This window comes from Mustela putorius, unplaced genomic scaffold, assembly GCF_011764305.1.
Source record: "Mustela putorius furo isolate JIRA1106 unplaced genomic scaffold, ASM1176430v1.1 tig00003899_pilon_pilon_pilon, whole genome shotgun sequence".
Taxonomy (NCBI): Eukaryota; Metazoa; Chordata; class Mammalia; order Carnivora; family Mustelidae; genus Mustela; species Mustela putorius.
In genome coordinates, this window is record NW_025422048.1 from 15,663,930 (window position 1) to 15,681,797 (window position 17,868).

At 43.4% G+C, this 17,868-nt stretch overlaps 1 protein-coding gene across 6 annotated transcripts in view; it reads right to left on the reverse strand.

Moving 5' to 3' along the window:
• Positions 1-17,868, reverse strand: part of INTS6L (integrator complex subunit 6 like) — a 53,575-nt gene that overhangs the window by 24,052 nt on the left and 11,655 nt on the right. For all 6 annotated transcript variants that reach the window (XM_004778394.3, XM_004778392.3, XM_045068019.1 and 3 more), the window contains 6 exons: positions 7,180-7,329; positions 6,267-6,356; positions 5,846-6,029; positions 5,446-5,574; positions 2,982-3,145; positions 249-401 (listed from right to left, as the gene is read on the reverse strand). In XM_004778394.3, coding sequence (XP_004778451.1) covers positions 249-401; positions 2,982-3,145; positions 5,446-5,574; positions 5,846-6,029; positions 6,267-6,356; positions 7,180-7,329 — 870 coding nt within the window. The remainder of the gene's footprint in view (positions 1-248; positions 402-2,981; positions 3,146-5,445; positions 5,575-5,845; positions 6,030-6,266; positions 6,357-7,179; positions 7,330-17,868) is intronic.

The following is a 17,868-nucleotide window of genomic DNA, read 5'->3' on the forward strand; positions in this document are numbered from 1 at the left end:
AAAAACTAGTTTCAGGGCTTATGGGGTTTTTGTGTCAAAACGATCTTGTACACCTGATACTAATAATTACACTGTGCTGTTAACTATCTGGAATTTAAAGAAAAACATTTTAAAAATTGTTCTTGTACTTCTAATCTGTCAAGGTCATGTGAAGCTTCAGCTGCTGAAGCCACCGCTGAAACTTCCTGAAACAAATCCCAGATCCCAGAACGGTTACAGACATTTGGCCGACAGGTAAGGATCAGTACCTGCCAGCAGGTATGGGGAGACTTTCGTTCCAGGATGTACTGAGTTAAGGGTGAAGGTTCAAGTTCATATTTGTCAAAAGGAAGTTTGTCTATTACCATTGGCTCACAATCCACACAGGAGAACCTCACAACAGGATGAGATGTTCGTGGAGGCTAAAAGACAAGAGGGGAAAATACGGTGCGTGATCAAGGTGAGCTTAACATTTCTGACAAACCCAGAACCCCTTTTGTGTTTTGTGAAACCATTGTTGAGATATACACCAGTGCTTTGAAAAAGAGGGCATTGCCAACAGCATCCATCCAGGCAAGGCACACGGATTCTTTGGCTCTACCATCTACTTGGCATTGGGAGGAGGAAAAGTAAACTAGAACACTCGTAACTGTAATTTCAGTGAAGCAAAGATGATAAGTGCTTTGAATACGGTTAGGAAATCACTAATGATCCAAAAGGTGAACTCCAACTTTCAGATCCACTTTGCAATCCCCAAGCATGATCTGCCCTTCATTCCTTGGTACCGGGAGGTTACACACAGTCCAGATGCTGCCAGGGAAGAAGAAACCCATGAAGCTGTCTAATGAGCAAATAAGAGGGCTAGAGCCACTAATGAGCAAAGCAGAAAAACTGTAAAGCCGTGGGAAGGGCAAGACAGATACCAAAAATGAGCCAGTCCCAACACCCAGGACCACTGGAAATTTCCTTTCAAGCTGATTTTTTACAGCACTTTGCACACCCGCACACTTGCCTCTGAACAGCTGAGGGCCAAGGCTGCTCTGGGCTGGGCTGCACAGGCCCACATGCCTGGGGCACCAGAGCGGAGGGGTGGAGGGGCCATTTTATTAACAGGTTTAGTCTGTGGGGATGGAGAGCGCCAGGGAGAGAAATGGGGGCAGCAAGAGATCTTTCGGTCTAACAAGAATATGACAAAACATCTCTGTTTCCCTTATAAAGGGGGAAACCATGCTCCTTGGTCTTTGTGGTTTACACACCTACAAGATCTGTCCTGGGAGCTGAAGGAAGGAAACAGCCATCAAAGTGCTTTTAAAGCTGAAGGGATGTTAACGGGGGTGATGTCTGAGCTGGAAATTCTTTCGTTCCAATTTTTCCTGATTTCCATGTTTTTCAAAGATTTTATTTATTTATTTGAGAGACAGAGAGGGAGAGAGAGGGTGCAAGCAGGGGGGGGAGGGGCAGAAGGAGAGGGAGAAGGACAAGCAGACTCGGCACTGAGCGTGGCGTCCTGTCATGGGACTCCATCCCATGATCCTGAGATCACGACCTGAGCTGGAATCAAGAGTCAGTCGCTTAATCAACCAAGCCTTCCAGGCGCCCCCTTGATTTTCATCTAAATTAAACTTGAGAAATATTTCTGGCTTCTTAAATTTAAGCCAATTTTTAAAAAGCCATAAAGACACAAGCGAAGCCCTGTCACTAGCAATAATGACATAAATTCATAACTGAAACATTCACTCTGGGGTTTGGAGCTAAGAGCAACTGGGAGCTGAAATCCGACCAGTGTGTACCTCGGAGCCCTGAGGGAAGGCGGAAGAGATATACCCTCACCCACAGCAGGGGCAGAAGTGGCTTCAGTCCTATGTCCTCATGGCCTCTCCTAAAAGAAGGAGCCTAGAAAGGATAATCCACGGGGCACCTGGGTGGCCCAGTTGGTGAAGCGTCTGCCTTTTGCTCAAGTCATGATCCCAGGGTCCTGGGATTGAGCCCCGGGTTTTGGCTCCCTGCTCCGCAGGGAAGCCTGCTTCTCTCTCTCCCACTTCCCCTGCTTGTGTTGCCTCTCTCACTGTGTCTCTCTCTGTCAAATAAATAAATAAATTTTTTTTTAAAGAGAGAAAGAAAGGAAAGAAGGAGTAATCCAGAAGAAAATACAGTTCATGACAGAAATTTCTAAAACATACACAGAATGCAGAGTGGCTGACTGGAAAGGTGCTGAACTGAAGGCGCAGTGATCATTTTTTGTGCCTCTCCCCCCACACAAGAAGGATCGCTCTGGCCTTTGTGCAGAGGCTGGGGGAGGAAGATGAAGGCAGAGTGGGTTTCATATGCTTTCCCTCATTATCAGACAGCCCTCTCCCCCAAAAAGCCAATTCATTGTACTAGGAGCAACTACAATGTCAAACCCTCCTCTCCCAATGCAGTGAACACAAAGAAAAGCCCTCACATAGAGATCATTTTTAAAATATTGCTTAATTATCCATCATTGAAAGCTACACTGCCAAGGGAACAAGTCGATGGAGTACAAAAAGATGAAAAGCAGATCCACGAAGGTCCACTGTATGTCTAATGACTCCCTGGGAGGAAGAAGAAGAGCTTCTGTTTTTAATGTGTTTCTAGAACCTATGCGAGGTGCAAGCTAAGTTTTCATTTCCTGAGGATGTGCGCGAAAAACAATGCTAGCCCTCTTTGGACATGGCATTTCCCATGTCAATCAAGTCAGCCGCGGGGAAATAAAAACCCAGCCACAGACTGTGACGCCGTCAAAAATAATTATGCTTTGCTTTACCATCCAAAGTGGGCAGATCAAGTGGCGAAAGGCAATGAAAAGAAAGAATGCCAAAAGAGCAAGGAAGTCCTCTCTTGCTTTTTTAGGTACAAGCTTAGACTTCCAGCCAGAGATAAAAGGTGTAGCTTAAAAGCCTCAAAGCAATTTTACAAAGGTCACTGTAATCAGCAAACTGAAAATCCAAACGATGTTTACCTTTTTGTTTTATGACACTTACTAGTGAAGGTAAATTCTGATCTGGCCAAAAAGATTCTGGAATTGGCCAATGTCCAACAGGAACACCAGTCTTAGAGTTAGGTCGTACATAAATGAGCTTATGACAACTATGCCATGGTTGAGCAGCAAATGAATTGCTTGGCCTGGCTGAATCCATAAGTCCATCTAAAAGGCAAAACAACAAAGACAAAACAAGCTAAAACGGTCATTCGTGAAAAATGAAAGAACTAAAAGACTCTACTGGGATTTCTGAATGTTCTCTCTAGCATTTTTTTCATCTAATCCGTCCCTCTAATCCAACACCCCACCCCCCATCCTTAAATATGCCCGCAACATCTAGTTATATGGAAAACTATTATAAAATTAGTTTTCGGGGCGCCTGGGTGGCTCAGTGGGTTGAAGCCTCTGCCTTCGGCTCAGGTCATGATCCAAGGGTCCTGGGATAGAGCCCCACATCGGGCTCTCTGCTCAGCAGGGAGCCTGCTTCCTCCTCTCTCTCTCTGCCTGCCTCTCTGCCTACTTGTGATTTCTCTGTCAGATAAATAAATAAAATCTTCAAAAAAAATAAATAAAATTAGTTTTCAATTTTCTAAATTTGGACACATATATTACACACACCAAACCACTAGTTATTTTTCCAAATTAGGCAAATGAAATCGCTCATCCCCTGGTACAGTTTTTATATTTGGGGGATCTGACAAAAATAGGTCATAAATTCCATTTAGATTTTCTTTCTATTCCCAATTAGATTATTTTTTTTAAAAAAAGTATACCTTATTAAACAGACCCAATGACCACAAAGGCAAAATTAAAACAATCCAGATTCACTCAAAGATAGAAGGAATGCTGACAGTACAACCCATCTATAAAGTTTGGGGAAGGGAACATAGAGCAAAGGCATCAAGGGACTAATTCATGACAGTTTCCCATTGCACCATTAAAAGTCCATGGAAACTGGGCATTGTATAATGCTGAACAATGTATCCTGAATGTATTTTAATTATTTAAACTAGCATATTTCATTTGTCCCCCCAAAAGAAGACAAGGCAGAATTATATAAACTTTAATGCAATGATTCAATGGTCTATATTTGTAAAAGAAACGTTTTAATTATTTGAGTTATATTTCTTAAATTACAGGTCATTTGATTTACTTATTTAAGCATTACTTTAAACAAGTAATTACTTTACACCATAAGATTTACTAGGGTCCCCGATCTCTAGGAAATAAATGTACAAGTTTCAGGGGACCAAGAGACAACCCCTGAAGTTGAGCTCACAATTCTGGGGATGTGCCTTTTTCTGAGAGAGTTCTTAGCTTTCGTGAGAATCTCTAAGGCTAAGATCTCTGGAAAGAAAATCTGAGCTATTTACAGGACACCAAATCCAACCGGCTTTCTGTAGGGCACTTCCCAGTTCACCTTAAGGTAACGAACACAAAAGTATGGACGGAGCCATCAATCATTAGCAAGAGAACAAACATGTCCTTCCTCAATTAATTACATGAATCTCAAATAGGCTGTGAGGCTTCAGTCTTCTGTGATGGGTGTTTTTAAAGTGGAGTTCGAGAAACCCTAGAATTAAATACCAATTTGTATTTTGTGTGGCTTATGTCCATTATTCTAGGGAGAGAGGTCTCGGTTTCCAACAGCTTCTTAAAGGGTTCTGGGAACTAAACATGAAAACGGTCAGGAACCACAGGATCCATGGCTTCAGACAGAAACGTGTGTCTTTCTGAGCAGCCACCACTGACTGTGGCCACGCAGTGACAATGTATGCATCAGGTCAGACAAGCACCATGGTAATGAGGTGTGTGAGCGCACAGGCACGAGGAGAAGCAGCAGCCTTGCACAGGGCTCCCAGAAAGCCTTGCAGTGAGGGATCACATGAGGGAGAAGACCCTCCCCTTATACAAAAGTACTTCTGTGCTCACCTCTTTTGAGATGTTGAACTTTCTGTAAAATGTCACTCGAAAAGTTTCGGCCATTAAAAAGTGGCCGGGAAACTCCCAGTGTAGGATCTTACAGGATATTAGCAGTTTCTGGACAAACTTTCACAGTCTCTTGCTGACATGCAGTGACAAACACAGATTTCGTAAAGGTGACTTGACACATTTGGGGCTCACATGACCAACACTAGGTTACTGGTTGAGTGGCATTCCAAAGTGATTCTCCACATATCTCGTGAATCAAGAGATGAATAACACAGTACATCCCCAGACTGGGACCAGGGGATATGAAAAAGGTAGGGAATGGAAGGAATTATTCTAAGAAGATCTGACACTGAATTAAAGTTGTTAGAATCTGACCACCCAGCTAGTGAGTGAATAGCAGTTGTTTGGATGAATATTTGCAACCCCATGAATGTGTGCAGATAGTAAAGACCACGTCTATTATGAGTTTAATGTCCTCTCTGTCTCAGATCATTCTCCAGGGTAAAAAAAAAAAAAAAAATTATGTACTGTACCTTCTCCGACAGGAAGTGGATCTGGTCCCGTTTTTTCAAAGTTAATAACTACGCCGCTCTGAATTTTCTGAACTAGAGATTCTAAACACTGATTCAACATCCTTTGTGTTCTCACACAGTAGGAGCGACCTATACCAGAAGGAAGAACAAACAGTGTAAGTTGAATCCAATAAAATATGATTTAACAATATAAGTATATGAAATCCCACAATAGATCTTGGACTGAATCTTGGACTGATCATAACTACATTGGAAGCAGACCTCACACTCATGACAAGCAGAAGGAGCAGCGCTAAAAGATCCTGAAGGAAAGCAAGACAAGACAGAATATGGTGCTTAAGAGAAACCATACCCTGCCGTTCTGGATTCTTCCTTTAGAAATATGAGATATTGCCAATACCTCCTGTGACTTCACACATCTGTGTGATGGCGGACTCATCAGTTGGTACACTCCCTACTTGCTCTGGTTCCATGGAAGCCAATCCAGGCAAACGCAACACCAGGGCAAATAACCTTTGATCCCAACGAAAAGGTTCTTTGGTTAGTTCACTTCCGGGCAGAGGAGAATTCAAAGGGAGATGAAGCTGATAAGGGAAAAGTTGAGAAGTTTCATCATAAGAACCCATGCAACAGAAGAAAGAGTTAAAAGGGTCACTTTTCTTTCATGGACTCAGTAATCTTTCAGGGCTCACGAAGATGGAAGGTTTGATCAAACTTATTCTTTAACTGGCAACGCGGGCCTGCCACAGAAATAGCGGCATGTTCTTTGCCATTTAAACGAAACTCAAAAAAAAAAAAAAAAAGAAAGAAAGAAATCTCACCTCTTCTTGAACACCAGCAGTACTTGTTAACTTGTTTCCATCTGTGATGGTAATTAAAATAGATGGTTCTAAAAAAAATGGATTTCTCCCCTAAAATACATTTAAAAAGTATTAGAACCATATAAAGTAATAAAATTGTATTTAAACTTTTTTTTTTTTTAACATTTGCCTTGCCAGGGATGTCTCAAGTGTGTGATAAAATTTGCCTGGATAAGTAAGAAGGAAAAAATTAGGGACTGAAGTGGGTGGGACTCCAAATAAGGATCCCTGCTGAGGTAACATTCCGAATAAACTGAGGAATTCACATCATTCAGGAGCTCCCCAAACTATAACATCCAAATACTCCTTTCCAGGTAATCATAAAAGAAAGATAAAGAGATTATAAGGGCAGCAGCCTTCACACCCGTGAATCCATTCGCCTGAGTCAAAATTCTGGCACGGATTGGGGGACCATAGTGACTTATTATGCTCTGGGATGAGGACAGTGACTCTGGGTTATCGTGCACAGAGTTTTCTAGAGTAAGGACAGCAGGAGCACCAGATGCTATCTTGCCTTTCTCTTATTCTAGGGCTTTTCCATTGAATTGGGAAGAGATGAGGGGCTTCAGGACACTGAAAATTTCGCTTTAATGGCCTCATTCCAATATTTCTCAGCAATTTGTTCATCCCATTCTCAGATATCTGATGATATGATGGGGAGGCAATTTTCACAACATATGTTATGATCAAGCCACATAGAAGGACCCCCCCAACCCCGAAAGAGGGATCTTTTTTAAAGCAGATATTTAAAAGATACGGACTTCCTTTCGGCAGTTGTGAAAAGTAACAGAAAACTCCATAACCACGCCCAATTTTAACTCTTGCCCCAAGTCACCAAAATAAATTAGCTATACTCACTCAAAGTTTTTTTTACCTGTCCATAATTGTCTATTCCAGATATTAATCTATTGAGATTTAACAAATCAAATGAGGATCTTAGAGCCTGACCAAGAGTAGTCAGTCCAGAAGCCTGAAGATTTTTTAGTTCACTCATGAATGTTGCGTGATTTTCCTTCCAACCAGCCTGAAACCAAACATTTACAAAGAAATTCCCGATTATACAATGAACAATATATAAACTGCAAGTATCAAACCTCTAACAAATTAATAGTTCCTTGATCTAATTCTATCCTATGTCTTGACTGACCAAGTGGAACTAAAGCAAGCAATCAGTTTCAGAAAGATCTGTCAGCATTAATGACCAACAGCAAAGATGCAAACGTGCATTCGTCCGATCTTCTGTTCGGGTCCAATTGAACCTACCCAAACACCTCAGTATTTATAATACTTTGACAAGGATGATGAGCATGTCCTTGACAGAGACAACTCGCTCTTTGAGTGTCTGATCTCCTTGAACTTTTCTAACCAAGACTTCCTCTCAAACAATATTTTCACTTTAAATAAGAGCCAAGGGGCAATTCTAAGAATAGAGCCACAACTCTTTGGACACAACCCTTCTGGCATCTTCAAACATTCAGAAAGCCCCAAATCTAGAAAAATGGGGAGAAAGAAATTTTACGTGTCTTGGCAAAGAAGCAGCAACCCCTGGTACCCAGCCAAGAACCAAAGACCCAAGGTCAGCAGCCAACATGCTGTGACTGAATGGCTGGTAGAAGAGAAGGGAATGATCACGGTGACTGGTCGGTCACGGCCATAAAAGCAAAGCAGCACCAAATGCTAAGAAGAAAAGCCAAATGAAGACTTGGCAGCTAAGACCAGGTCAGAGAGGAGGAGGCCAGCCAGGGAGAGAGCAAATAGCACAGCTCGGCCACTTGGTGGGAGGAATGGCTCCTTGAGTCTTAGTAACCCCGCAGGCATCAGTGTGAGATGCTGAAGGCTGAAGTCATGCCAATTGCGCCAGAACAGCTGGAAGTGGAAGCAAAAGCAAATAATAAGCGATAAAGTAAAGCATTTAAATGTCATGTTTAGCTGGAGGCATCCTGTCCATGAGCCACACAACTACAGCAAACGCTAGATCTTCTTCGCTAGTTTCCCCAGTCTCCAGAAGCAGTCTCGGTCAGGATGAGTGGGAGACAGCAAGGGGGCAGGGTCTGCATGACCCGCAGCGAAACCGTTGGCTCTGAGGACCTAAATTGTATTTTCTGCAAATGAAGAGGGTTAGGCAAGCAGGGACACTGTGGGAGGCTGCGCAAAACACAACCAGAGGGAGGACTCATTCCCATTCCGATCTGTGAGAATGGTGCCCCTTGTGTCCAAACAGTCCAGAACCTGGTTATGATCCAGTCCAGTCCAATAGTCTGGGAGTCTGTGAAATTAAAGATGAGCTTAGCTGTTTTTTTTTTTTAAAGACTCCTAACAAATCCTCTAGAGCAAAGGATCTAGAGGTAAAACTTTTCTACGTGTCCTTTGGCCACACTGTAGCTATGACTTCCAGCGCCCAGGGAATAGAGCCCAAGAATAATTCCTTATGGCCCCAAGAAAATCTTACCGGCTTAGACAAACTCAACTTGACTTAAAAGAAGGCCTGTGGTGCAAACTGCCCTCACCAAATACCTACGAATAACAGCAGGTTACAAATCACACTGAATTCAAAAATAAGCTTTCTTCTTCATGGCGGAAGAGAAAGGTTCTGCAGTCAGGAGGGACAACCCCAATTCTGTCCTTCAGTCAGCACATTTGCACAGGCCCCATACGTGCTGAGGATATGCAAAGGGCTCAGCTCTTGAGGGGCTTCTGCACAGAGGAATGAGAAATGCAGTTCTGGAGGCTGAAGGGACAAGTGGCCAGAAAGGCGGGGGAGGGTTTCTCCCCAACATGGGGCATCTGCAGAAGAGCATGGGGCGTCTCGCCCTGACGGTGGGAATGGAGGGGCACACCAAGGAGAACTGAGCATCCACAAAAGGCTTGGGCTTCATGGGGAACTGCAAGTACTTTGATTACCATTGTTCTGGGTACACGACAGGAGGCAAGGCTGATAAGCAGGGCCCTGACTGTTCGGTGCTTTGTACATTGTGCTGGGTAGTTTGGATTTTATCTGTTGGCTCTGGGAATGACTTGAGGTTTTTAATTAGGGGAGTGGCACGATCAGATCTGGATTTTAGTAAGATCGTTTCGCTGGGGAACTGAAGAATAAATTGGGGAGTGGAGGGGAGACTGAAGCTCAAAGCAGGGAAACTGGTTTGGAAACTGCTGCAATAATTTATGGGAAGAGTGATGAAAGCCTGAACAAGAGCGGGGGGGCGGGGAGAGGAGGCTGCCAAGGAATGAAGTATTTCAGAGGAGGAGTCCTAAGGTCTTAGGAGCTAATCAGAAGGGCGGGGTGAGGGAGAAAGGTTGTCCATTGGGTTGAGCTTTGTGGCCTGGGCAAACCTGAGAATGGTCCGCCACTCACCCAGTCACTTTATAAAGCTGACTTCTTTTCTGGAGTTAATTTCACTGAGCAATCTTCCTTCCACACCGTAAACCCGGCATGACATCTACAGCGAGCCTTGAACTTCTGGGAGCCACAAAGCAGTTCAAGGCATGACCAGAAAAATTAATAGACACTTGATTTGGGAAAGGGCTGGGATAAGACATGGGTACCACTTAAGCAAGCACACTATAACTCATCTAAATGTAAAATAATGTATCCTGATTGTTCATCGTCTTACGAATCAATCTGTCGGAATAACTGCCCTTTGAGTTTCCCTTCATACTATGGATTGAAAGCATTTTACTAATTGTTTCTGCACCTGAATCACTGGCATTGTTTTTAGGTCAATTCCAAATCTTTGCAGTGAATAATACACAATTTCTTTGCAGTACAAGAAATCTGGATGCTCCTCCCATCTTGGAACCACAAAGTGTGGGGGCCACATATACTCTCCAAAGCAATAACCATCTTGGGAGCAGTCTAGCTCCTTCAAGAGAAAAACCAAATGTCCCCAAACGCATTCCTCACAATGCTGAAGGGGAAAAAGCCAACGAGTTAATCTCAATATTTACAGAACTTTATTCATGTGACAAATCTCTTCCCAAAAGGTAATTATAAAGAGCTAGTGGCAGAAAGTAGATGTTTATATTCCTCATTCTCATTCTCATTTTATTCTTCATTGTTTGGAGTTGACTTTTTGTAATAATTGAATTCAGGACAGCCCATTTACCTTCTTTTTTTTTTTTTAAGATTTTATTTCGGCGTCATCTCTACATCCAATGTAGAATCGAACTCAAAACCCTGAGATCAAGAGTCGCACACTCCCCTGACTGAGCCAGCCAGGCACCCCACACTGCCATTTACCTTCTTAATACAGTCTTTCAACTTACTCCAAAGGTATCCTACTCTCCTGTCCATAAAGCCTTGACTCATGATGATGAGTTCCATACACTCTTATGGAGCTTTGCAGCTTGCCAAGCACTTTCCCATTTCCCATTTGTGTAGGGCAACCCTACAAATTAGGCATGGTATTACCATCACTCTTTTGTTTTCCTAAACCAGGAAGAAGACGTAAGTAGGTCTTGTTGGGGGGGTACTGGCAGGGAGTCACACTCTGGAGTTACACTTATTTGAATATTCACAGTTAAATAAAATGCATTACTAAAAGTTTCACCTGTTTCTTTCTACTTCTTAAGATGGCTACTAGAAAACGTTACATTTTGTGTATGGCTGGCATTATATGTCTGTTGGCTAGAGAAAGATGTTCTAGAAGGACCTGGAAGTCAGGCAAGAGAGCAGAGATGCGACAGACGCATTACAGACTGCAAGGCAGGGGGAGACGGGATCAAAGCAGGGGGGTCTCAGGCAGGTCGGTCTGGCAATGACATAGAGGAAAGATTGGGGAAGGAGAAACTGTGGTCAGGAAAAAGAAACTATGGGGCTTGAATTAGTAATCTAGGCCTGAGGGCATCAGGGCCCTAATTAGGATGGGAATGAAGAGGTTAACTACGAAACATTTCAAACCAACAAGATAGGACCTGGTGACAGACAGACCATGCATGGGCCTCAGGAGAGAGAGCAGCAGAAGGTGATGACAAAACTTCAAGTCCAGGGCACGGAAGGAACAGAGGTTGGGACAAAGAGATAAGCTGGGATGAATGAAATCCTAAAGAGTTTAGGGTCTTCACAGGTCAAGTTGTAAAAGTCTCCCAGAAGTCAAATGATGATGGTGATGACGACGATGGTGGTGCTGAATGATAACGACAGGTAAATGTGTGTCTGGGCCAACATGTCAGGACCTCACTTAGGCTAAGGACCTCACTCGGGCTAAGCACAGTACCCTCCCGGTCCAGGCGCTGCCACCACCCCTGCTCTTATTTCTATTTTACAGATAAACATGCTGAGGCTCGGAGAGGATAAGCAACTCATCCAGATCCAACAACTAGTAAATGACACGGCTAGGATTTGAACTCAAGTAGCCTAAGGTTAGAGACCACCCGTTTAAACCGCCATACTAGAGAATCTTCTCGCATTCCACACATTCCACACATTCACCTCGTAGACAAGCCTTGCTATAGCAGCTTAAAAGTTCACACATTTAATGGAACTTTCAGAGTTCATTTCACTGAAGCCTCCTTTCCCTGTGTCTAAATGTAGACCAGTCAGGTGTGCGGAGCAGTGACCTAGGACTTAGAAGACCCTGGTCTATCCTAGCTGTAACGAACTAGCGAAGCAACTGGTCCAGAGGAAGTCAGTGACCCCTTACTGGGGCTGTTGCCTCATCCAAGCAGTGAAAGGGCTGAAAAACCAATTCTAAGGTCCCTTTGAGTTTTCATATCTTCTAATTCCATACCGTTATATAAATCTCACAGAAAGGAAACACCTCACATCTTAATAAATATTTTAATTCAGGTCTGGTTGAAATTTGTATAGTCAACTGAAAACGTCTTTGAATATCAACAGAGAAAGAATGGGCCTTTTGGTCTATCAGTGCCTTGGGTTCTAGCCCAGCTCTACTGACTAGCTACTAGCTATTTCTTTCCCCTCCTCAGATCACCACAGAAAGGAGAGAATATCCTCTCCCTTCCCCAGAAGGGCCAAGCCTAAAAGAAATACTCTCCGCTCTCCTCTGCCGCCTCCTTCCATCTTCTTATCTGACCGCTGGGTTTGGCAACAGGAAACTGGCATGCTCCCTACAGGCCTGTTGCTGAAACTCCTTCTAATTTTCTGGTATGTTCCGACATATGTTGCTTAAGGGGTAAGCTCTGCCCCTACAACAGACCTATAGGGGAGGTCTAGCAAAGTGTGAACACTTTGGGGAAACTTTTGGGAACACACGCCTAGGCTATGTCCTCCAGTCCAGCCTTTGTCAGGAAAATGGCCACTATTTAGAGCTCTGGCTGGCTCCTGTGTCTTACTTCGTCATTGGTTTCAATGGAGGAGGGAAAGGAGGGGGTGTCATTTAGCTGCTCCCCGACATGTCCCCATCCGAACACTAGTCCTTCCTGAACTTCATCTCATTTTGGCCAGACCATTCTCTGATTCATTGATTTTTATTTATTTTTACTTTTTTTTTTTTTTTTTTTTTAAACAAGAGAACCCTTCCCTCCCTCGAAATCATGCCAGGAAGTATAAACAAGTCACAAAGATAAAAGCAGATCAACTGTCCTTGAAGGGGATGTGGGAGTGGCACTAGAGCCCTTCAGGAAAAGTCCTGCACCATCTTTAAAGGGCACTCGTAAGCCTTTTCCAAAATATAAATGACCTTGTTAGACTTAGCCTCACGTGCAAACTTAATGAACAGGCTGTTATTCTCCCTCTCAAAGGTAACTGAAAAACATACTTAGGACAGCTGCAGCTAACCTTCCACAAGACAAGAGCCCCCCTAAAAACTATGTAAATGGAATACTTATCAATCAAGAAATAGGGGCGCCTGGGTGGCTCAGTGGGTTAAGCCGCTGCCTTTGGCTCAGGCCATGATCTCAGGGTCCTGGGATCGAGCCCCGCATCCGGCTCTCTGCTCAGCGGGGAGCCTGCTTCCCTCTCTCTCTCTGCCTGCCTCTCTGCCTACTTGTGATCTCTGTCTCTCTCTCTCTATATCTATCAAATAAATTTAAAAAAAGAAAGAAATGAGTAATTCCAATTCTCTAGGGTGAGAGCTATGGAAAGGGAATAGTGGGGAATCGTCTCAAAGAGCAGAACTATAGCTTGTCACAAGCTGAGCTCTCTCACTGGAAGGGCATGATGGCTGTGTCCCTCTGCCTTCCTGCCGAGCCACTGCACCGACCCATTTTGGACACACACACCTGAAAGCCTACTTGGACATTCCCCTGAAAAGTAATAGTTCTGCTCTGCCCAAGTCTATGTAGCTTGTTAGTAAGCCTTTCGTGATGAATAAAAAGGAGACAATATGCATTACTTCCCTCTCCTTGACAAGACTTTTTTTTTTTAATCTTTTATTAAAGGAAATGAAATCAGCGTGGTAATATTTGCCCTTCATAATCCCATACAGAGGGCCATCCTGGACTTTGGGCTCTTCTTCGAGGTGGTTACAAAGCAGATGATTAATGGATTTGAGTATTTCCCCAGATGTCGCAAGTTAAAGCCAAAGGGTTTAAATTTAGCAGGGCCACCATTTCTCCCGTTGAAAGATAAACTGTTTTCCCTTTTTCCATCTGCTCTCCTCCGCAAGTTGCGGGCAAACTGGGTGTGCAGTGACTCCGACAATCGGACTAAATCAATTTCCACCGCGTTCTTTAACCAACTTACTCTCTTCTCCCATCTGACGTTCTATCAACTTTGTCATCGCATACCGTTCTCGCGTTGGTAAACGGACAGCGAGACGGAATGACATGGAGAGTAGGAAGCCCTGCTTTTCCAATCAACTCTGTTTCTTGAGGAGACAGATGACTTTTCCCTTGGTCTTTGCCCTTAGCCTTATATGGAATATCTACACGAGTTAAAACTTTTAAACTTTTGCAGTTTTCTTCTCACAACGAAAACAGACTCTAATTCTGAGAGAGAGAAGACAAGGTCTTCTTGCCCTCCTATTTAAACAGACCCCTGTGATAGCCAAACCACCTTAAAACATTCAAACTTCTTTTTAAATTGTATTTACAGGCCACACACTTAGAAACGAGCTTGTTAAAATGCTGAACTACATACACACTAGGAAGACACCGCACCATTAAAAGAGTGAAATTGTCTTGCCTCTTGCATGTCCTTTAAAACTTTCTCCTGGTATTATTTTTTCTAACCCTGACATCTTTTCCCCCTTAAAACTCACGATTTAGACTGACTTCACTTTCGGGGGACTGAAGGTACTGATAGACTTTCAGGTCCAAAAGAGGTGGTCTATCATTCTGCATTACTAATATAGCCTTTTCTTATAAAATTACTGGTTTTAAGAATATTCAGTTCTCTTGGATTCCTAATTGTCAAAGTCTCTTCCCCAGAGGCATGTAATGTCCAGAACTTGCTAAAAGGCTCAAAGTGTGTTTATTTGACTAAATCAGTTCTCTCCCTGAGAACTCTGAATGCTACCATTCTATGTTTCGGTCCACCAATTAATTTCCATCCACGTGCTTCAGGAAATACTACCAGTCATGACCACACAAAAATTCTGGCTTATTTGAGTCCTCTACTTGTTAAAAAAAAAAAAATTCTTACGAAATTGCCCCCCTGGTACACTGCAGAAAAATATTTGACAGTCTGTAGCCTACAGGACTGTTTTTCCAGCAGACGGCTAAGGCCCTAATGAGTGTCTATTTTGTTAAAAGATTGTATGTATTTATTTGAGAGAGACAGAGACAGAGAGAGCACGAGCACGGGGAGGGGCAGGAGAGGGAGAATCCTCAAGCAGTCTCCCCACTAGGCACAGAGCCTGATGTGGGGCCTAATCCTGAGCCAAAGTCAGACATTTAACCCACTTTAACCCACTGAGCCACCCAGGTGCCACCATGAACACCTATTTTTAAGTAAACTGGGCAAAGATATAATTCACAGTTTGAGTCTACTGACACAAAATTCATGATTTTGTGTCACCTATCTCTTTAGAAGTATGAGGTTGGTTTGTTTTTTTTTAGCAGGTAGGATTTTAGTAGGATTTTTTAGTGGATAGGATTGTTATCCTAAAGACTAGTCTAAAATATCTGCAAAATGCATTTATGAGTTTTCAATTCTTACCCCAGAGAATCAGGATGAAATTATGAAGTAGCACACCCCTCACCTGAAAGCATATGATCAAAAGAAATTTGATCTTTGCCAGAGGATGCGAACACATAAAAACCAAACTTTAGTAACTTTTCTCTGAGAGTCAACTACCCTGTTACGAAAGGAAAAAAAAATACTTGGAGTAGCAAAGAATTTGCCAAACTCGGTCAGATATAGTGTTAAATGCTACCTCTCTCACTTACAGACCATTTCAACTGTAGCTATTGACCTATTATCAGAAAAAAAAAAAGTCCACTGTGCAGATCACGTGTTCAAATGTTTAGATTTTGTGTTTCGATAGGAGACACGTTTATGAACACATACACAAAATACAGATTAACAAAGGTGGCCTTGGAAAAACACAAGGACCGAGTGAGCCTAAGCCACCCACGCACTACAGAATGAATTGAACAGAGGAGACTGTAGAATGGCCACTCATGACTTAAAAAGATCACATAACATCTCTTTCCTCCAGACTAATTTTTTAAAGAGAATTTATTTATTTGAGAGAGAGAGAGAGAGAGAAGACAGCACACAAGTAGGGGTAGGGTGGGGGGAGCAGAGGGAGACAGAGTAGCACTAACCCTACTGAGCACAGAGCCCCCATACTGAGATCATGACCTGAGCCAAAACCAAGAGTCACCAAGGCACCCCTAGACTTTTTTAAAAATTATTTTGTCAAAAAATTTTATGAGCAGTTTTTGTTTTGTTTTGTTTTGTTTTTACACTATATAAGTTACCTATATTCATTGTTGAAAATCCCAACAGAAAGGAGCTTTCATGGCTCAGTCAGTTAAGTGTCTGCCTTCAGCTCAGGTCATGATTCCAGGGTCCTGGGATGGAGCCCCGTATCCGGCTCTCTGCTCAGCGGAAAGCCTGCTTCTCCCTCTCCCTCTGCCGCCACCCGCCCCGAGCCACCCTGGCTCACGCCGTGTGTGCGTGCGCCCGTACTCTCTATCTCTCTCAAATAAATAAATAAAAATCTAAAAAAGAAAAAAAGAAACACAAGGTCAGTTCCATACTCTTCAGACATAACCATTGCTGAGAATCACTGATCTGTTAGCAGCAAACAGAAATGACACCAAGATGGAGTGATATTTACCACTAAAATGGAGTGACATTCCCTGATGTAAGGAGTCAGTGTGTAAGAAAGCACATTAGGCATGGACAGGAACCATTTTTTCTTAAAATTTAAAGCAATTTTGAAATCACCCTGAATTCCATGCCTCAATTATTCCCCTGCATGCCTTTCAGTTATACAGTCTGACCTGTACTTTTTCCGGAAAGAACAGTGGAAATAATCTAGTCTAATCCCTTTATTTTACAGATAAGAAAATTGACTCTACAAAAGGGAAGTGACTTGCCCAGGGTCATGAATCTATCTAATCAGTGGCAGACTGTGGCTACGTCCTAAACTGACATCCCTAGCCTCAGGTAGGTGACGGGGCGTGGGGGGGGGGGGACACCACCAGACAGGATGTACCATGACCACTTTTTAGAAACTGATTTTTGTAAAAAGGACCTAGACTTAACCAGACTTCTAACACACAGCTCAGAAGCATCACTGTGAGGTAGAGATCCCAACGTTGACACAGATGGGTGAACTTTTAAGAAAAATAAAGACCTTTGCCCCGCCCACTCTCAGCTTTCACCTGCAAGAAATAAACCAGGACAGACCCTCACTTTCCAATGCCATGGATGTTTGAAAGCCTAGATATTCTCCCCCACAATCCTGCTGTCTACTGTCTAGTTCTGCGGGCTCCCTGGGACACAGACAAACGCTAAGAGAGACAGGGCTTCTGAGGACACAGCCATGCCTCCAGGCAACTGCAGGCCAATTTAAATCACATCTTGGTCTAGTTAGGCTAATCAACCTCCAAAGGTCATACTCTACCTCCCCCCCCTTCCTTTTGCAAATTGTCATCTTTATAATAAAGCACCTTCTGTCACATCCACCCCCTCATGTCACAGCCTTATTGGAATGCTGCCAGTTCACTTTCTCTCCGCCCCCCAATGACGTCCCCAGCCTCCAGCTATCTGGGCTCTGTGTTTCCCCCCCCCCCGCCTTTGGTTAATTGATGCTCTAAGGGCTGGCATCAGGAATGGGGAGACCCAACTCAGGGGTAGAAGAGACAGGTGTGGCTGAAGCACAGGGCTCCTGTGGGGAAATGATGCGGAATAAGTTTTATACTCACGGCATGAAGCAGATCCCAGTGGGCCTAGGATGGCATCCATAGACGTGGGGAGTCTTTGAAAGCTTGGGCGGGGAAAGGGATCAATATGATGAAACGAGCTGTTTTTAGAAAGTCAGCAGTCAGTGGGGGAAGAGTAGGAATTTGGGAGGCACTGGGGAGACCACAGTGGTCAAAGCTTAAAAGGTCAAGCAAGACCCAGCTTCAAGTGATGGCAGCAGAAATTGAGTTGAAGGAACATATGTAAGACATTTCAAAGGGATGATGGACAGGTCTTAGAAGAAAT